The following is a 21,121-nucleotide window of genomic DNA, read 5'->3' on the forward strand; positions in this document are numbered from 1 at the left end:
TATATATATATATATATTTTCATGTTGTATTTTAAAGAATAAGAAATTATTATTTTAAATCATTCGAGCTAATTTTGAGACGAAATAAACAAACAAATTTGAATCAATACTCGCAAGCCATTTGGAATGAGCATATTTTGAGCAAAAAATTCTTAAACGAGCGAAAATACAAACAGGAATGGGGCTCACACAAATTCAGAAAATCGTGTGGTATATATGTAAATACTATTTTCCTTAATTATATTACAGAAGAAAGATGGGATTTGCGTTCAGCTTGCACTTAAACAAAATAGCAGTTTTAAAGCAAAATTCAATTGCAGTGCATATAAATTTCTCACCCTTGCGCAAATGCCAGCTACCAAAAATTAAGATCCTAACATGAATTAATCATTTATTCTGCAAATATAAGCAAACCAAAATTTAATTGCATTATGGCCCATAATTTCAGAAGAAACATACCAAGTAATTTTATGGCTGCACAAAGCGTTCCACCGGTTGCAATCAAATCATCAACTACTAGTGCACGTTCGCCAGCTTCAACAGCCCCAATATGCATTTCAAGGCAATCACTTCCATACTCCAGAACATACTTCTCTGATATTACTGCACCTGTTTTTTACAAGGAAAACTAACATACATAAATACCCTGCAATTATTCTATATTTACATATTTACATGTGTAACCCTCAAATCTTTAACATCGCAAAAATACCACCATTATTGTCTTTTAAAAGTAAAAAATACAACTTTTCGAACATAGGTTTATGACACCGTGGTGTTATTAATATAAATATTAAACTTTGGGTACTAGATATGTAAATACAAAAAAATGATACGGTGTGTATGTAAATATCCCTAAAAAATGAGAAAAATTATTTCATATTGTCCGATCCAGACCGTAAATCAGGTGATTTACGGTCTGATTTACGGCAAAAAAAAAAACTGAAATAATCCTAACCGTAAATCACCGAGATCTAAGGTCATGATCGGACACCGCATGTAGAATGCAATAATTTCCCAAAAAATGGGCATTCTATAAATATCAAGCATTACATATCTTTACAAGAGTGAAGTTTAGAAACACAAACAAATAATTAAAAATTAAGGGGCATTTATACTATTGTTTACGCATCTTTGATATAATTATGCATATCAATAGTATAACTATGATGAATATAATTATATCATTGCTCCCTCATCTTTAATCGGTCCGGATCTACCCCGATTGATGCATAGATAAGATGGTATGTGAGTAAAAATCAAAATTTATGTGATAGATATATAAATACATAAAAATTGAGTGGACTGTCTGGAAAACTTCCTTCTAGCTTTTATTTTGTTTAATTCATGTTCTGATTAAAAATTTTTAAAAGTAAAATATACATTTTCATGCATTTGTTTATGACACCAAAGAGTTACAAGTATAAATATCAAATTTTAGTTGTCAGATATGTAAATACACAAGAACTGTGTGGTATTAATGTAAATTTCCATTAAAAAAAAAGGTATTAAAACTAAGATGAAGAAATTTGCATTGCAATGTTCTAAAGTTGAATACAGGAGTGGAATAAGATTACCGGGCAGCTTCTTTGGTTTTCTTAAAGGAACAAACTTTGCGCCAATTGCCAAAGCAATGGGGGGGCCAAATATAAAGCCTCTTGCCTCAACTCCTGCAATAATCAACACACATATAACTTCAATCTCAAAAAATTTGTTGCATCATAGATGGAGCATTTACATCCATACCACAATTCTTTAATATTAACTTATTTACATTCACAACACTTAAATTTTTAACATCACATCAAAAAATACACCTTTTTATGCATAAATGTACAAACATTAGGTTTGAGATGTAAATCCGTAAATGTTGTGTGGTGAATATGTAAATTTCCCAAAAACTTTTTGACAGTTTTTTCGATGTGTGTACTTGAAACTTCTTCAAGCTATTACTTTTGCAATTGCATGCTACATATTTTAGTAATTTATGCAATTGAAAACATATCCAAAGCATTGAAAGAAAATGATGTGTGCGAGATTTGAAGTACAAACAGATTTGACATGTCCAATTTGCGGCCCATATTAAAGAATCGATTTGAATTTATGCTAAAAGGGGCCCACTATGATAAGAGGGTTTTATACCAAAGGCAATTAGAGGCAAAACGTAAGTAGTTGGAAAAAGCATTCATGAAGTTAATTTTACAGAAAAAATTGTGAAAATTAAATTAGAATTGCAGAAAAAACAGAATCATGCATGCACCAAACCGAAAGAAACAGTTCAAACAACTGTAATGAAAGCTATTCAAAAAGAAAATTGCATGAACTCTGTTTGTTTGGATTGCCGGCATGAAAGTTGCAGTCATATAAAATATGTAACTTACCTAAATTGATTCATTGCACCGCTCATAACTTACATGCATAAGACTCAAAAGATAGTTAGAAATTAAAGCATGATAAGAAGCATAATTTGCAGTATTGTTGACTCAAACAGCATCACCTAAAACTAAAAGCTATCAGCTCAAGCAAGATTTTCGAATACCAACAAGTAAGATGAAGAAAAGGAAACGGTGATGAGAAGGAATAAGATGCAGAGAAAATTGGAAAAATAAGTCGGCCGATTTCAGAATGTCTTACTGAAAAGAGTCACCCTTTTCCCACCCAAGCAGAGATTAATGAAGGTAGGAATCCCCCCAGAACGGAAACATTGTTAAAAAAACAAGGAATTGGGCAGGAAAAGGGTTAAAGGATGAGCATATCACCTGCAACGACGGAAATTTCCTTGCCTGTGTAACGCTCCACGAACAAATCCACAGTGTTCTTGAAAGCCTCAGGATTGAGAAGCAGCGTGGTAATGTCCTTGAACTTAAACCCTTAATCCCATGAAAGAACATGTACAGAACAACCAGTTAGATCAGCACTCAGACAGCAAAACTTGATCTTGATGAAGGAAAACAGCAATTCCGTCAGCTCGAGGGTGGAAACACAGAAAGTAGAAGCTAGACGAATGTAAAGATTTATTTTTTTCACAAAAAAAAGGAGTACGAAACCTGGATTGAGGAAGGAGAAGCTCTGGAATAGAAAGAGAACAGAGAAATTTTAGAGGAAGGATAGACCTGGCTTGGGGAAGTCAGAAATGACGCGCATTGAGGAAGCAATCCCATCAATACGAGGATCATTTTCCCTGTCCTTCCAAGCTGACATAGTCACAAGCTGAAAAAGGCAAGAAGATGAAGATCCTCTGTTTGGCTACTTAGCCGCTGAGAAAGAAGAAAACAGAGAGCTTGGAGAAAGAAATAAACAGCGAGCGACCTATTTATACTGGCGGATGTTGGAGCACATGGTGAAGGAGGGAGGAGAGCGCTCTCTGCACCAAAAAGGGAGAGGAGTTAAAGCCAGCAGGGAGGAGGAGGAGGAGAGAGAGAGGAAGAGGAGAAAAAAACTAAAAAGGAATCCGGAGGGAGAGAAGAAGAAGCAACTGAACCGCCACATTTGGCCAACGACTCACCGTCTTCACCCTTCCCCACAAGCGACTAAAAACACAGATATCACGAAGCAGATATTATCGCTTTTTCTTCCCCTACGAAATCTTCTACTTTTCTGTCGCTCCTCTTCTCGCTTTCTTCCTCCACGGATCTATTTTTGCTACTTAAAGGCGACAGCTTTTGCGTACATTTCACTTGAGCCGAGTTTGTTTGCCCCAACCTATTTTTGTTTAGCACATAAAATGATAAAACTTCAATTTTTATTTACATATTGTCTTATCTTTGTATAGAAAGATGTACTGATTATTATTAATTTTTGGTGGATATGAAAAGTTTTGATTGTGTAAATATAAAAACGGAAATTTAAATATTAGGAATAAACTCCATTTAATAAATTTTATATATGAAAAAAATAATCTACTAAAATAATGCAAAACCCTCATAATTGGAAAATAAATAATAAGTTATTGTTAATATCTTATTAAACAGTGATATTGGATGAAAAATGGTGCACCTAGGCAAATCTTAGCACAATATCCAATTTTCGACTAAGATGAACAAGAAAACTTAGCTTAGCATGATAACACAATAAAAATACATCACTAAATTCATTTCGCAAAGTTAAAAATTAATTACAAGATTTGAAGTATAAGAGAAATAAAAATAGAACAAAATAACCCTATGATTTATAAAAAATCTTGAAGTCCTCCTACTAATTTTCTCTCCTTGCTCCATTCAATAAAGCAATGATCACTATCACACTTTAAATGAATCATTCTCACTTACTTAAACCCTTAGTAACACTCTCTAAGCTCTCTAATGTTCTTAATTATGTCCTCTAATTTTACAAGTGTCTCTTTTAAGTAAATTCCCTCTGCTTTAATTGCCACTCTCCCACGAAGAATTTGAAATTCAAGGGGGATAGTTGTTTTGTTGGGCTTGTCGTGCCACGATATTATAGATGTGGCATCTAGGACTTGTGATTAGAGATGTGACGCTCTAGGAATGACACTAGGAGCCATGCTCTTAGGTTCATGTTTCTTTGTGTTGGCATCGATAGCGTTACAACTATGGGAATAATTGGGTAGACTCTGGATTTGACACCTATGATCTAGAAGGCACCATCTAAGCTAATTGATCTCTCTTTAAACTCTTTTTGTCTTTAAATGGTGTCATGACACTGCGGGGTTAGATATGGGCTCCTAGGCGTTGGATGGATGGCGACCAAACACAAAGTTTTCAGGTATTTGCATGATTTATAATTCAGCATTGTGCAGAGGCACAAGGAATGACATTGAGAAGCTCTGATAAACTTTAACAAAATTTTCTAATTTTTTAAGGAGCATTCTTACACAATGAAATGCATAAAACTATCCCAAAATATGAATTAAACATGAAATAAAACAGGTACATAATGCTTTATTTATTTATTTTTTCACTCAACGCTTTCTCACCACCAGAATATGAGTTTAGCAAACCAAAACTGCTAATTTTTTTATCTATATAGAAGTTTTGGTTTGCTAACCCATCTAAATCAAAATTATAATTGACAAATAATGTTGGTTAAATAGCGGTTACCACATCTACCATCAGTCATACGTCGAAGCACTCAACTTCAAAAATCTTAATGCCATAATTATGTCATAAGTGATGAATACAAGTTTGAATAATTAAAATTAATGAGAAAAGTTTTAAAAGAATTTATCACTTGAAATTATGGTAAATAATAATAATAATGTCTCGCAATTTTTGCATTAAAAATATTTACCTTTTTGAGATAAATTATGTGTCTTTAGTGATTTATTTCTGGAGTACTATGAGAATAATAATGGCTTTAAGAAAATCAAAACGCTTCATAAAAATGACTTGATAATGAAGATATTTTGTTCCAATCAAATAGTATAAGTAGTTCATTTCAAAATGGTTCTTACTGGTTGTTGTCATCATCCCTTTTTACTTATAAGCCATAAATATTTAAGACAATATCTTAGAAAAACTTAATTAGCTTAAAATCAACCAATTTTAGCTGCTACAATGCAAACATTAGACTAATTAAAGCAATATGTATACCTATTGATTCATATTCTTAGCTTTTGGCCAGTGATTCTACAAAATTGTATGTAATATAGATATATTTTCATATGTCTCCATTATTTTCTTATATCAACTTAGTGTGAATTTAATATTAGAATTGGGAGTTAGGGAGAAAAAATTTATATTGAGTGTTGCAAAGTACTTCATCTTCTACACTTTATGCATCATCCTACTAGTTCATTTTTCAACTATTCAATTCTTAGATGGAATATTTAAATCAAACTAAATTGAACCCATGACATAACATGATTCACTCATATTCACAACACATTTAAGTATCTATTACGAGAAATATGTTCTTATGAAAAGTCTTATTTTGATTTTTATGATGTGACGCTTCATTATCGATTGCATCATGAAATTATATAGTAATGTCATTAAGTTCTCACCAACATTCATTTTAGATGCCAACCAGCTTCAATCATATTCCTTGCATGTCCTTTTGGCGCTTCTAGAAGAAAACTTGCACTAGTGCCAAGTGCCAAATTTTTCTAAGAAATGTTGTTAATTTAAAAAATTATAATTAGAAGCAAATTTTATAATTAATATAACTATTTTTGTGCCGAATTCATAACATGCAATCATTAAACAAAATGTTTAGTCAATTTTAACATAAGTTATAGCGTTAAACACCATTAAATTCTATTTTAATTAAATTTAATTCCATAAATACTTTAGTGTCACTATTAACCATTTAAAATGAAAAAGGGTTGTGGCATGCTATATTAGCAAAATTCAACTTTTTTAATTGTCATAATAAAAACTCAAAACATTAAATGAAATCCTATTCTTATGAAGCTAATCTTCGTCTTCAGTGAGAAAGTTTCATTCTGTTGGAGCGAACATGAAGCGTAAAATTTTCATTTGATGAAACAACTGAAGATACGTCTCTTGAAATTCTGAATTTTTACTAATTCAGATTGCAACCCGCTCTATTTTATTTCGAATGAAACCTCTTACTTCGTTAAAAAAAAGAAATCCCACATTTTTTAGGAAATTTAGATATTTGCCCCTTGTTTGCTGAGACACGTTTTGAACTAATTTTCATCTTTCTTCCAAAGACCCCCCAAGAAAAGTATATTACAAGCTAAACCTTATTTGGACCGGCCAATTAGACAAGGCATTATGGCGAGCCAAAAAAAGTCCAATCTTTATTCCACCATGCAAAAGTTGAATTGCCGCTGACCGTTATTGTAAATAGACCGTCTGCATTTTGTTTAGACTTTTTATTGCAAAATTTTAATTACTGCATAACGATTGCCTTTTTCAATGATTTTAAATTTTACCGATGTACCGATGGACGGACAACGGCCTGGATGTACGACGAACTCTCCTTGCTGCATCCCGGCTGTTGTCCGCACATCCGGAATCCGGATGTAATAATTGTTCATTATAATAGGGTTTTAACATGTTAATCATCTAAAATTTTAAATATAATATTTTGGTCACTTAAGTATAAAATTTTCATTTCAACGACCAATAATTTAAAATATTTTTGAAAAATGGTCGATTCTTTATACTTAAAAATTTTTAATGATTAATATGTAAAAATCTCTATAATACAGTGTGAAATTGTAAATAGAGATCTAAATAAAGCTTGACTTTTTTTTTTTTTGATTTGGGTTTGATTAATTGATTTTGAGCTGAAGTGGTTCAATTCTAGATCTAATTCAACAGCTGATGAGTTGGTTTAATTTACATAAATTAAGAAGATTATTTTTAAATTGTAAGAAAATGATAATAATAATGAGAAAATAGAGAAAAAAATGTTGGGAACTCATTTGCGATAAAAAATTGCATAACTTTTTTCAGTTTTTTTTTAAATATTTACTTATTTAAATTAAAAAATTCTAATATTTTTTAATTGTATTTAATATTATATTTTTTTTTAATTAGCTGACACGCAAATCTAATTGTAATATTAACACATGAATTTTTTTTATTAGCGACATTCAATTTTTTAAGGAGTGGTCTGGAGAGTTCTCTATGATCAGACAATGTTTGATGAATATTTGAGTGACAATGATGTCAGAATTGAACGACTTTGGGCTTCTTAGATTTATCTTGTCAAGACGCTCAATTTGAATATAAGCTTGCTAGATTTGACATCTATTTGATCTCCCAAATATGCATATAAAGCTTTCAAAAGTTGTTTGATGGCCTAATCTGAGCTTGAGTTGACTTAAATTAGCTCAATTTTGGTATCATCGGGTTCGTCTCATTGAGTCAGACAATTTGAAGTTTGCTAAAATTGGAGTTTTAGATGACTCTTGATTAAACTTTGAATGTTTCTTGCTCAAATGAATGTCTTAAGATACGTGTCATGCATTGAGATTCGTGTTGAATATTGGAATTTTGTTGATGGCATATCAAATATATATGGTTTTTTTTTTTTTTATTTGCTGCTAAACCAAGTTGAAAACAATCGAACAAAGAGTTGTTCGTGTTCGGTTGGCTTGCATAATGAATGATTCAAACACAAGCTAATTAGCAAGCCGAATACAAACTGTTTGAAAATAACGAGCTTCTTTGACAGCCCTAGATTAAACATTATAGAGTATTATATAAACAATAAATAGTAAAATCATAATTTAAATATTGCAATAATAAATGGAAACCAGTGCTGTCAGCCTTCTTTGCAATAAAGGTAGGTGACGATGTAACTTTTGCATGGAAGAAAACAGATTGGACGTTTTTGGCTAACTGTAATAGAGGGCCTGATTGGCCGATCCATGTAAGGTTTCTTTTGTAAGTTACTCAGATTAGAGGGACATTTAGGCGCCAGGTACAGATGAAAACTTAATCATGCTGCGATATGCAATCTAATTATTAATTATTAATTTAATGACAAGCAAAGGGCAAATGACTAAATTGCATTGAAGTGTGGAGTTTTTTTTGAAGGAGAAAAACGTTGCCATTGAAGTCTTTGTTGCCATCAATTTCTTATGTGACAAGTACTGGATGCCTTTGTGTTGTTGTGGAAGCTTGCGTTACCAGATGAAAACCGTCTCCGGGCTAGGTTCATCTCATCCTAGTTGTGCCCAATAGCAACTACCACTGATCCATAACGATTCTTCGTTCTACGGGCAAGTCGAACAATCATTCTGATGGCTATGTGGTCCGTTCCGGTCATGGAGAGCTTTTCTTGTCGTGAAATGTGCTTAACAAATTCCCGAGGCTAAAAAATGATCCAAAAGGTTATCACGTGACGACGCCTAACCCATCCCGAAGGGGTTGCCTTTGTCGTGTCAACACCGAAAGTCGGATCGACCACGCTCCAAGACAGAGTCAACGGCGTAATTTTGTCATGGGACGGCGTGGCCAGGCCTAGCGCTGTGAAGTTAGCTCAAAGATCGTTAATTGCTCGAAAATTGATTCGAACTTTGGCTCGGATCGAGATTAGATAAAAATAAATGACCTGAGTTGCGATGCTAGCTGACAGAAACACCTAACGGGCACTAGAAGCAGCAGACTCATGTCCCATACCTAATTTTAAATCTCATTTATGCATAGAATTAAGACCAGGTGTGCACTTATGCGGAGTCTGGCCGCCTTTTTTTGTCGTATGTTGTCGACCCAGCGAAAGTGAGCTTTCATAATTTTTGGCTTGTTTATTGTCTTTCTTGCATGTTTGCATGCTTGAATTATTTTTTCTTGTTTATTTTCAGTTGGTCTGAGATGTTACATTAATTATAATCTAGACTTATTAAGAACCTTAAAATTATTCATTTTCTACTCAAAATTATAATAATAAAAGATTGAGATAATCAAAATTTTAGAATTAAAATTGTCATGACTTTCAAAATCCTATTTTATTTTTTTACATAGCCTTCGGGCCAAATTTTAAACAGGTTGCATAGTATATTGAGATAAAGAATTCATTGTATCATGACCCAGCCATATCTAGCTGCTTAGGATGTCTTCCTCCCCTTTTATTGATAACCCCGGTTGAGCCTATTTGATCCTTTTTGATTATCATTGAAGTTATCACGTTAGTCCTGTTTGCCGATAAGTTGTTGTCCGTTTGAGATACGATGATTCACACTCTATCCTTATGGTCAGTTATGACTTTCAAAATCATTGAGATAACCAAATTGAGGTAATAATTTGCCTTTGGTTTACCATTTTAACAGTTATCATAAATTGTAAGCAAGACTTTTAATTAATTGAGAGTATTCTTAAGTTACCCCAAGGAGTAATTAACCAAAGGGATATGTTTCTTTGGGAATTACTCTTGAACCCAGAACAAAGAATAAAAAAAATATGTTTCTCTGGTATGTGAAATTCTCGTATTAATGAGTTCTTTATAGATATGATTTCAAAATGTGATGATCCGATTTATTTTTTGGACATACATTTTTGGCCTATTTTATGAAGAACGCCCTAATATAAGCTTTCATCATTCTTTTAATTTGTTTCTTTGCTCTTGTCGTACTGTCTTATTTTCCGATATCTTTCCTTCTGTGAATTATTCTGATGGTTTAAGAAGGAAGTTGCTGGAAATGAGATTAATATGACGAAAAATAGACAAGCTGACGACTCTAATAACAAAAAGAACAAAAAACATTTGTCATTTAATAAAATCATGAGAATGACCTCTTCGCTTGGATGTTTTCTTTAGTAAACATTGTTGGTTGATGACTAATTCTTCAAATGCTTGCACAATGAATTTTCTTCGTAAATATGAATCTTCAAATGGGTGATTTGATTAGATATCAAGGTAAAATGTTGTTTCACTCTTTTTAGTAGATAATTTTTTGTTATTAAACTATTCTAATTATTGAATTATTGAATGCAATTATGGGAATACATACATTAAGTATAATTTAATGAATAAGAAGTCATAAAAAATAAAGCACTATTTTTCCACCCTATTCAAGTTTAGGGTTTAGGCTCTCCAATGAATAAAATTGGAGTTAAGCTTGGTATGAAATTAAGAAAGCCATAAAAAGAAGTTGGAAAAGCTATGCTCAATTTGTGTGCTGGTGGATTGCAATAAAAGACTGATATGGATCAAATGGATTGTGAATGATGCAATTATTTGGGTTGGATGAGACAATAAAGGAAGAATATGTACCCATGAAATGAAAATGGCAAAAAAAAAATAAGAATAACTTAATTTGAGGTGAATGCTTTACATTATAAGGCTAATATAATATTTATAGCAATTATACTAATCCCTCAAAAAGAAAATGATTAAAAACATAGAGGAAAAGATAGATAGACGTATTAATTGAAGGTTTTAAATTGCATAGCCACATTATTTAAACGCATTATATTACCTTCCTATGTCATACAAATCCATTAAAATCCAATTTTTTTTAAAGAAAAAATTAAAATTAAAATATATGATTTTAAAATTAAAGCACACTATTGGCCTTGGTGTGGTCAACATCATTCATTCCTGATTTACCTTGGTGGGGATCTTTTTATGGCTCTCTTGGATGCATGACCCATACATGCCATTTTAATGCCAAGCATAAATTAAATTTTTATAATAATTATCATGATATCTTAAATATTTAAGCTTTGCTGATATTGCATAACACTCATTAAGATTTTAAATTTAATCTATGTTAATTGTTAAGTTAAAATTATTTTTGGAGCTTAAATTAATCAAAATAAGATTATGAGTGCTCTTATTTTTTGACACTATAATTTAAGTTAAAGTTGAGCTTCAACTTCTATTTAATGATTGCATGCTATAAATTTAGCACAAAATGAATGATGATGAGAATTTATCTATATATATATATATATAATATTATATATATTTATAATGCTATATATCTATATGTTACAACTTAAAGTTTAAAATTGTATACAAGGAATATTACAATTTAAAATTTAAAGTTTATAATTGCATAAAAATAAAATATCATCATTCTCACTAGGCCGAAAGAACCGATGTCGGAATTGCACTTGCAGTTTGCTCTCCCACTGACCGACCAACAATCGGCCGACCACTTGAAACCGATCGGCTGGCTTCCTTTAGTCGAGTGGCCACCAACTTACGGTCCATTGGTCGGCCACCAGGCGACCGGCCAACCACCTCCAACTAGTCGGCCACCAACTTCTAACTGATTGAACATCCAACACCAATGAGTCCCAATGAAGGAAATGCTTCAGATCAGCAGATCCAAACAAAAAAATGATTGAAATACCCTGCACCGCCCTTCATAATGTAAGGGCATATTTGTAATCTTATTTTTCCCTTCTTTTTGCTTCTATAAATAGAGGACCTTTGTCATACATAAAGGGCCCTAGGCTTTCTCAATCCCCATGTAAAGGAAACTCTGCTCTTCTCCCCATTTATAACCCTCACGCTTAATGAAAAAAAATGGGGCGAAATAGTATGGGAACACCCCTCTTTGCCCCCTCTACCAGGCAAATCTCTTTCTTTCACTCCTTTTTCTCTTTCCATCAAATTTTACACCCTATACCTTGAGCACGGACCATAGGACAAATATCCACTAAATATCCCCTACAATAATTTATAGTATGTTGTTATTATTTCATAATGTAATTAATTGTATGTTATTTTAAATTAGAGCATTTATTATTGTCAATTTAGCACTACCCATTAATGGCATGCAGTTATTATATATAATTAATACTAATGAAGGATTGAACCAAAAACAATCATTTTTCAATATCTTCAATTTTACTAAGCTCGAAAAAAACTCTTATTTAACTCGCATTCTAATTTGACTTCTAACAAGTAAAATACAAACAAATTGTTCGAACAATTTCAAACACAAGGCAAACACGACAAACTCATCTCGCTTAGGATTGGCTCATTTACACCCTAGTTCACAATGAAATCAAAATTATTCCCTCTTCTTTAACCCTTATTCATTCCAACCAAATAACATGAATATGAGAAAGCAATACTACATAAACCAAACTAGTCAAAAAAGAAGAAAATTGTGATGTCCAAAAAGAGAATTTTATCCCTGTAATAAGATAATTTTGCAATCAGGCACTCAGTTTTTGAAGAAATAAAAGAGAGAAATCAAACTAAACCAAGCAATAAACCAAAGCTGGCAATTCAAAACACCATCAATATTCCTGCACATACCATAAAAGACCTCCATGGTTATGGCTCAACTGTAATAAAAACTTTTACACAGAATTATTCACAAATCCTGAAATCATGGAGAACTAAAACGCCTCCGACGCCCTGAACATAGCTTAGAAATTCTACTTCTAACTGGCACAAACCAGTCGTCTCTAGCCTTCCTTGATTTCACTCTCCGCAGCTTGTAACCAATATTGTGCAGATCTTCACAAATTTCGTGCCTGGAGAGAGTTACTAGACCAGGCAGTATCTCTTTCTGGAAATCTCTGAAGCCCCTCCCTCTTCGCAGCCTAACCCCTCCTTCCTTTTTCCCCGTTGTGTTCACATTCGACGGTTCGATCGTAACATGACGATCTTCACTTTGGATCTCAGATAGTTGCAGTGTCATTAACTCAAACGAATCAGAGGAATATTGAGGAAGCTTGCTTCTATCAGATGAACATTGAGGAAAACTCATGAGAGCTTCGGCTGCTGATATGATGGAGGTATCCCATTCTTCTGGCTTCAGTTTCCCCATTAAAGATCCTTCATTTTGTGATGAGGAGTTTAGCTGCGTGGTTACAGAATTATCAGTGTTTGAAAACTCATTATTTCTACTTATTTCATGAGCACTAAATTCAGTCAAAAACTTTCTGGAAGGAGCAATCTCATCTTGAGCAATCGCATGACTCGATGAAGATGAAGTATCTTCTTCAGTTCCATCATTATTGTTTGGTTTGGTTACTGAATCTTTATTTGCAGTTTGTGGAAGGTTGATACTGTTGCTCGAAGTTAAGTTTGAGGAAGATCTCAGTTTATCTGTTGAGGAATCTACATAATCTTTTTCTTGTATATATAATTTCGAAATTGGCAATGCGTTTATGCTAAGAAAACCTTGATCACAAGAGTCAGTGGATCCTTCAAAGCACTCTGCTTGGATCTGGCAGCCAGAAACAACATCATTCTTATTGTCTGTGGTGTCATGGGCCAGCTTCAAATCGATTGAAATGTTAGATTTTGAAGCTTCACAATGAAGAATCAAGGAACTAGTTCTACTCTCACATGAAAGTTTTGCAGCGGCAGCCGCCGCAGCAAACGGCCATGGTGGTTTGGGGATAAATGAAGTTTCTGCTGGGCAGCTGTTGCTTTTTTCCTGCTCTAGCGTCCCTTTCAGGTCATGAGAGCTCTCATGTTCAACTGGTAAATTAAGGTCAAACAGCAAGGGTGTAGCTTGCTGCTTCGTTCTTGGTTGGTTAACAGAAGCTTCAATACAAAAATCGCCAACTCCTGCAGAAAGTAAAAAAAAAGAGTAACTTTACAAAGTTCTGGAAGTGATGTTAGGTTAAATTGAAAAGAAAAAAAAAATCAAGTTCTGATTTTTTCTAGGGATTGTTCAAATTCAATTTTTCTCTCTGGAATAGTGGAAATTTATGTTTTTTGTGAGCCTGTAAGCGCAGGCAGACCTTGTCAAACCACAAATTTGCTACTGTTCTTTTTCTAAAATATTTTTAGTACAAAATTACAGAGAATTTGATGTTGTCTTATCTTCATAAATTCGCCAATTTCAATTAACTTTTTCTGTAAGGAAATATATGCCAAATGGAAACCAATTAAATGAAATGTATTATGGGAGTTTACAGGTCTAGCTAGAGATTTCATAAACAAAGTTGCAAACTCCAAAAGATTGATAAAAGGAAAGTAGCAATATGATTTAAGTGGAAGTATAACTGAAGTAAAAGAAGAACCAGCAAGTTAAGCATAACATTGCAGACAAAAGTTCTCAATAGCATACTAATCTGAAGCAACAAAAAGAAATAATAAACAAAAATAATTACATAAATAAAGTAAGAGGATAGCTCTCATAGCTCTCATTACATTATTTCTATCTTCATTACAGATATTACCAATCACAAGTTTAAGATGTTGATCATAAGTTCCCTACATTGACTAGAACTGGATCCTCTGGCAACCAACCAGATAAATATGGTTTCTAACTAGCCTAAGCTTAAGATTTAAGTATATCTATTTCCAAACAATGTCAATTACTGTGATAGAGAGCGAATTGCTTGCCTCGATAAATAAATATACAGCTAACAGAGCATAAAACTATAAGAAACTCACCAACATAGGGAAGAGTAGGCTTTTGTTCTCTCAACTTTCTACCAGCCTCCTCACTCAAATGAGTCACAGAAGCCATTAGAGTCTTAAAATTTCCTGCTATGCTTGAGGAAACCTGAGCCCAAGGAACACTTGCCTGTGTCCCAAACACACCTGAACAATTCTCCATTGAAGCCCTCACTTCATGGAACTGCAACTCTACTGAACTCTCCAGATCAATAACCTCTTTGAGCGGAAGGTTGCTAGCTTGATGATGAAAGACCGGCTCTTTGCCCTTATTCCTGATAAAATCATCAGCAGAGAGGTGAAGGCTAAACTCTCTCGGATGATTTTTTAACATATCAGTGGACTGTCCCTTAAAATCTTTCCAATCAATCACATTTCCAGCCTGCAGAGATTTCCCTCTCAGCACCACAAAAAGCCAACAAATTTTACTACCCGGTTTAAGTAAATTTTACCTCTTTGGCTCGTGAGGACATACAGAATGCGTTTTTCTTCTCCTCCGAATCCCTAATTAGCCATGAATAACTCCTTGGGGCATCTGTATCGACATCTTTGATTAGAAGCTCATTCATCAAACTTTTCTGAGTCCAATAGAGCCGATGAAGCTCACAAACCTGAAGCATTACAAAAACCTCAAAACACCCATCATAAAAATTAACAAATATTTAATCGATCAGCGTCACTGCAAGAAGAAGAAATCAACGAACCTGATTCCTAAAAATGAATTCATGCTGAAGCATTGCCTGCTTCAATCTTTCCATCGTCGAATCCCCAAAAGCTTGCCAAGGACGGTTAAGATTCAAATCTCCGCTCCTCAACATCATCTCATGTAAACTACTCCTGAAGAATCTAACACCAAATCCAAATAAAGAAAGAAGATGAAACCACTAAAACTATCATCAAATATATCCAAAAATAAAAAAAAATTGCAGTTACGTAAACTGAAAAAGAGATCAAAAATCAACCTTTAATGCATAAAAGTGACGCTATGGTCGCATCCGTAAGGGATGAAAGGAAGGCGTGCATACGAGGCAGCGTCCCCGAAAGATTCCCATTCGCCCACCGGCGAGAAGGGCGGAGAGACAAAAGAAATAGGAGAAAGAGAGGAAGAAGGGAATCTGAGTTACCAAAAAATAAAAATTATAACTTTGGAGGCTTAAAGATACCGCCTTTCTTTTTTTTTTTTTCCTCCCCTCCTCCGCTGTCCCTATGCGTCAGCCCTGCAGCTGCCAAAAATGAAAAGAAAAAGCTCGACCGAAGATGATGAAGAGAACATCCAGAGAGAGAAACAGGCAACGATCCGTTGCTCTAAACAGAGAAAGACTGGGGCTTTGATCATTAAAATATCAAAACCGATTAAAGAAAAATAGCTTCAAAGCATCTCAGACTAAAAGTACTGATTTGCCCCTAAAGTTCGGCGCATTGGCTTTCGTAACCCTTTCTTGTCGGGAGATGGATTTGAGGAGGAGATTGACTTTTTGTTCATGCAATTAATTAAAAAGTGGGGGAATAAATGATAAATTCAAGCGTGGAAATCGAGGTAATCTGTAGCCGTCAGCTGAAGATAGAGCTCATCTGACGGCGTGGAAGGCGTTGGAGATTTTGCTTGTCGGGATTATCTATGGGTTTCAGTGTGACAAAAGCTTAGAAAATATGATCAATAAAGTATTAAATATTGTTATATTAATAATAATAATAATAAATTGGCATCTCTTTATATTTTATTTGCGAAGGTCTTTGGTCAAGAATTTGGTTTAATTAAAATGAACAAGTTGTGTTAAAACATGACCCATTCTAAGTAGATACAAAAATTAAAGAATTGATGATGAAATAGATTTTGTATGTTGGTTGTAGGGATTTTGTAATTTAACTAAAATTAACTAGAGGGTGAAGGCTATGGAGGAATAGAATGTGGGGATTTTATATGCATGCCTAGATATAATTATTGAGATTAAATTGATCAAAGAGGTTATGCATGTTGTTAGCAATGATTGAATGAGTGGATGGATCTTTCAAGGAATATAAAGATTACTTCTCTCATGGCCTAAGAGAAATATGTTCTATACTCCATAAAAAAGATCTTACATGTGTCTATTTAAGATTCATGTTTTTTTCTTTGATCATTAGATTTTTTTTAGGATAAACAATTCCAATTTTTGTCGACGATGTCTCGAAATCGGGTTCAGTTGACTACTTTCACGAGTTAGCGAATCTTGAGTTTGATGATCTAAAAAAATTGATCCATGAAACAGTAATAAAATAATATCTATATTTTCTTGATTTCTTATATTTACCCATGAGTTCTTTGTGCTCACTCATTTTATCAATATATATCTTTGATGTCATTTAGTTTAACTTCACTCATTTAAAGACGATCATCCAATTGAATGTCATGATTCACCCTCTAGCTTTTCGCATGATTTAGTTTTAAAACATGAGATTTCCCCTACTAGAATGGCTATCTTCTTCCTTGATGATGGAGAAGATTTAAAACACAAGCTTAGTTCTTTTTATCAAGAGTGCTCTTGTGCAACATAAAAAGTATTATTTACTTTACTAACAATGTTACTTTGGGAGATCCAAACTTAAAATATAAGAAATTTAATGAAAATATAAAATAGTTCTCTCTAGTTATAATATGAAATTTTTCGTAGGAGTTTTTTAATGAGTTTGGATGACTTGGAAAATCTTAAAACTTCTTTCTCTATCTTCTTACATAAATACTCTTAATGAAGTTTCTTTCATATTTTACCTATCAAAATAAAAATATGAAAATAATTAAAAAGTAGGAGTCAATGAACTCATTTCAACAATTTTTTGGTTACCCACCAAAACTAACCAAATTATATGCCTTTGGTTACCTATGTTATATATGGCTTCATTATATATCACTAACTTAGCCAATTAATTATATATTAAGAGCCTTAGCATGTTCTCTTATTTTCTTAGCGTTAATATGATTTCAACATCAGATGACATTTTTTTTTTCAAAAAGAAATATTTATAAATCTTCTTCCAAAGGCTAGTGTGTTCAATGTTAAGCCTATCACACTACCATTATCCCATAGCTAATCTCCTACTTTATACAATTGAATGCATTTTATAACCTAATATTATAGAAGTATATAGTTAGAGGTCTTGAATATCCTACACTCAATATGATGTTGCCTTTTGCATCAAACAATTTATTAAACAATGTATTATCCAACATTTGGTCATATTGTGAATAATATTTTATTCTAATATTTATATGAAATGATATATCATTGACTCTTACATAAAAAAGTGCTCTCTTTTCGTAGTATTATACACCCTTTTAGTTGTTGACTGGGAAAAAAAATTGAAATTAGAATTCATAATTTTAACATGACACAAAAAAAAATTGAAATTAGAATTCATAATTTTAACATGACACATTATTTTTCCTATATTCAATGCAATAACTCGAAGTTTTAAGAAACAAAAAATTATAGCATATTCCTCCACTAAATTTAAATATGAGGCTATCCTTTCCACCACATCTGAACTACTTTGAGCAATGCAATTCCTCCTAGAATCAAGTTTTACAATTATTTCACTAATCATTTATTATGATAATATTAATGTATCACATCTATGTAAGAATTCAATATTTTGCTCTAACGTAAAATATAATGTCATAGAGTTTTATTTTGTGTGCGATCAAATTTAGAATAAATTTTTTTGTGTTGATCTAGTGTCGGCTAATGATAAAATATCTAATGACATGTCAAAACTTATTTCACACAAACAATTTACATTTCAAGATTGATTTTCATCCCTTGAACTCAATTTTGAGAGGGCTATTACTGAATCTTAATATAATGCTATTTATAATCTTCTAAATAAAACGAGATAATATTAATAACTTGTAATAACTCCTTATATTTGCAAGTATTATTATTCATGTTTATAAATTATCATCATCACAAAGTACATGCATCTCTCCTTTGATTTGAGTCGAGTACAATGAATTGGTAATTATTATGATAAAGTGTTATCATGTGTGTATGTCTGTATATATATATATATATATAATATTTTGAGATGTACATGTATATGTATTTTTTAATAGGAAGACATATATATATATATATGTATATATATATATATAAAGAGAGAATATTAAATTGTTTATGTACTGTACAAAGTCTTTCCATGAAATACAAATGAATAACGATAATAATGTGAATATCAGATATTCCATATATAGACTTGGGGGTATTTCTCCTTCTTGATGATGATGATGGTCGAGACTTTAGCGTTTGGTCATTTTTGTAAAATGCTCATTGAATGAGCTGAGGAGAGGAGCTCGATGGATACACTTATAGGAAATTGGAATATGACAATTGGCACATATGTAGGTGGGTTTAGTTGGTCAACCTAATCAATCTGACAGTTGGGTCGCTAAAAGGAAATGGGTCTGCTTGTCTTAAGAAAGCACCTTAACGTTGGTATTGGCTCACAGAGGTATTTATGGGGTACAATGAATATCAAAGAAAATGAATGCATGCATAACTTATTTTTCACTCTAGCTACCTCCACAACATAATTTATTCATGCTCAATGCATACGAAAACTAGCATTGCCTAAGGAATTAGCATATTAAAGTTTAATTGGAAGCCTCAATGGTCATTTAGGGTTTAATTGATTATTTATATCTTGCTTTTCAAATATAGTCAACTAATTAGAAACTCAATCTAACACCTTATTTGAGTTGCTTATTTCCATCAATTATAAATTAACCAACTTAGCTAATCAATTATTATAAGCATCAACCAAGTTTGGTTTGATCGACCCATTCTCCATCCATCCAACTTGGTCGCAAAAAGCCAATGGATAAGCATCCAACCTCATCGACTATCCAACATTTGTCCGATAACACTTGTGATCGCCCATGTTACTAAATCAAGCACATTTTGTTAGTTTGAGAAAGGAGAAAAAAATTCCAAGTAAGAAGAAAATTAATCCTTACATTATATATCTTATTGACAGCTCATATTTTGATTTGCAACATTTGCTAGCCTCTCAACTCAACACATGCCATCGTTACTCTAAGTGCTTTTCCACTTTGCCTCCCCTCAATATATGCTCACCTATCACATCTTCTCGAAGACTCTTATATAATCTCCACTTATATAGTCCCTTGATGATGCCTTTTATTGTCATGTATTGTAAATTTGGAATGCTATAACATTTGATATTTGTGATCTCTCTCTTCCTCTTTTAGCAGAATCTACAACTTTACAATTCTCTCTTGATTATAGCAAATGCACCCTTTTTATAGAGTAAAATTAGGGAATAAATTTAATTAACTCAAATAAATTATATTCCATGATGTAGTGTATTTTGGTGTCCTCTCTCCTCTCATTTGGTGCCTTTAATATTTTTTCTTTAGTAAAATTTTTTAAAACTTTTTATGATATATGAAAGTTTAGTAATCCATAAAAAAATAAGATTAAGGGTCTGTTTAGGACTGTTATGGTTGTTTGAAGAAACAGTTGTGGAGCTGTTGTATAAGAAATTAGGTCAAAACAGTGCGGTAGTCATTACAATTTATTTTTTTTCCAAAAAGGTTGACTGCAACTTTCTGACAGCCACCACGCTTAGGGTCCGTTTGGGGCAGCTTTTTTGGTGCGGTGGCGTTTTGAAAACGCACCTGGCCTGTTTGGGTAAACTTTTTGAAAATCTAAACAAAATAAAATTTTGTCGAACATTACGAAATATGGTGGAGCACCGCACCATTATCCCAAACACAATGTAAATAGTTCTCCTACCCAATAATATAAGTAAGAGGAGGAGCTAATGTTTTTATCTCAAAAGTTTTAATATCGATGAGAGTAAACACATTCAAAAAGAAACACAATACTGAAATGAGAAATGCAGGATAAAAAAAATATATCAAATCAGAATATATATTCTAAATAAAATTTAATTTTGATAATTTTTTTAAAGAGATATTTACATGTGTGCCACCCGATTCATATGTAATCACATATCAAACGCCTAAATTTTAATTTTTACATGGGATGGCATGTACCTAAAATTCAATATTTAAGTGTTGAATACATAGGAATCGGGTGGCAAATATTAAAATTGCTTAATTTTTTTTTAAAATTAAATTTTGCTATAATTACTTAACTATCTAGTCTATGGGAGGCTCTATCAGGGGTCTTAGGAAGAAAAGAAAAAAACATTCACATACATACCACTTGTTAGGTATGGCTCATATACTAGAAGTTGGAATCTCGTTGAGTAAAGATGTGTGTCTCTTAGAGATAAGTGGGTTGGGGAGAGCGATGGCGTGTTAGTAGTCTTATCTGTGGGTTTTATATATATATATATA

General features: G+C 32.8%; 2 protein-coding genes across 5 annotated transcripts in view; both read right to left on the reverse strand.

Moving 5' to 3' along the window:
• LOC110034048 (adenine phosphoribosyltransferase 4-like) overlaps window positions 1–3,664 on the reverse strand; it is a 4,812-nt gene extending 1,148 nt beyond the window's left edge. The window contains exons 1-6 of one of the 3 annotated variants that reach the window (XM_020738287.1): window positions 3,506–3,664; window positions 3,310–3,364; window positions 3,114–3,210; window positions 2,760–2,870; window positions 1,578–1,670; window positions 460–609 (exon numbers count right to left, since the gene is read on the reverse strand). In XM_020738287.1, the coding sequence (XP_020593946.1) occupies window positions 460–609; window positions 1,578–1,670; window positions 2,760–2,870; window positions 3,114–3,201 (442 nt within the window). In that variant the 5' untranslated portion in view covers window positions 3,202–3,210; window positions 3,310–3,364; window positions 3,506–3,664. The other 2 variants (XM_020738288.1, XM_020738285.1) reach the window with 2 other exon arrangements.
• Window positions 3,665–12,675: 9,011 nt separating this feature from the next.
• On the reverse strand, window positions 12,676–16,074 carry LOC110034049. 2 transcript variants are annotated; one of them, XM_020738290.1, is made up of 5 exons: window positions 15,723–16,074; window positions 15,465–15,597; window positions 15,213–15,371; window positions 14,758–15,142; window positions 12,676–13,923 (listed from the first exon to the last, which is right to left on the reverse strand). In XM_020738290.1, exons 2-5 carry the CDS (start codon window positions 15,579–15,581, stop codon window positions 12,731–12,733), a joined length of 1,854 nt encoding a protein of 617 aa, XP_020593949.1. In that variant the 5' UTR covers window positions 15,582–15,597; window positions 15,723–16,074; the 3' UTR covers window positions 12,676–12,730. The 2 variants fall into 2 exon arrangements, with proteins under 2 accessions (XP_020593949.1, XP_020593948.1); XM_020738289.1 differs by having other exon boundaries at window positions 15,465–15,606.
• Between the last annotated feature and the right edge of the window lie 5,047 nt (window positions 16,075–21,121).

This window comes from Phalaenopsis equestris, unplaced genomic scaffold, assembly GCF_001263595.1.
Source record: "Phalaenopsis equestris unplaced genomic scaffold, ASM126359v1 Scaffold001339, whole genome shotgun sequence".
Taxonomy (NCBI): Eukaryota; Viridiplantae; Streptophyta; class Magnoliopsida; order Asparagales; family Orchidaceae; genus Phalaenopsis; species Phalaenopsis equestris.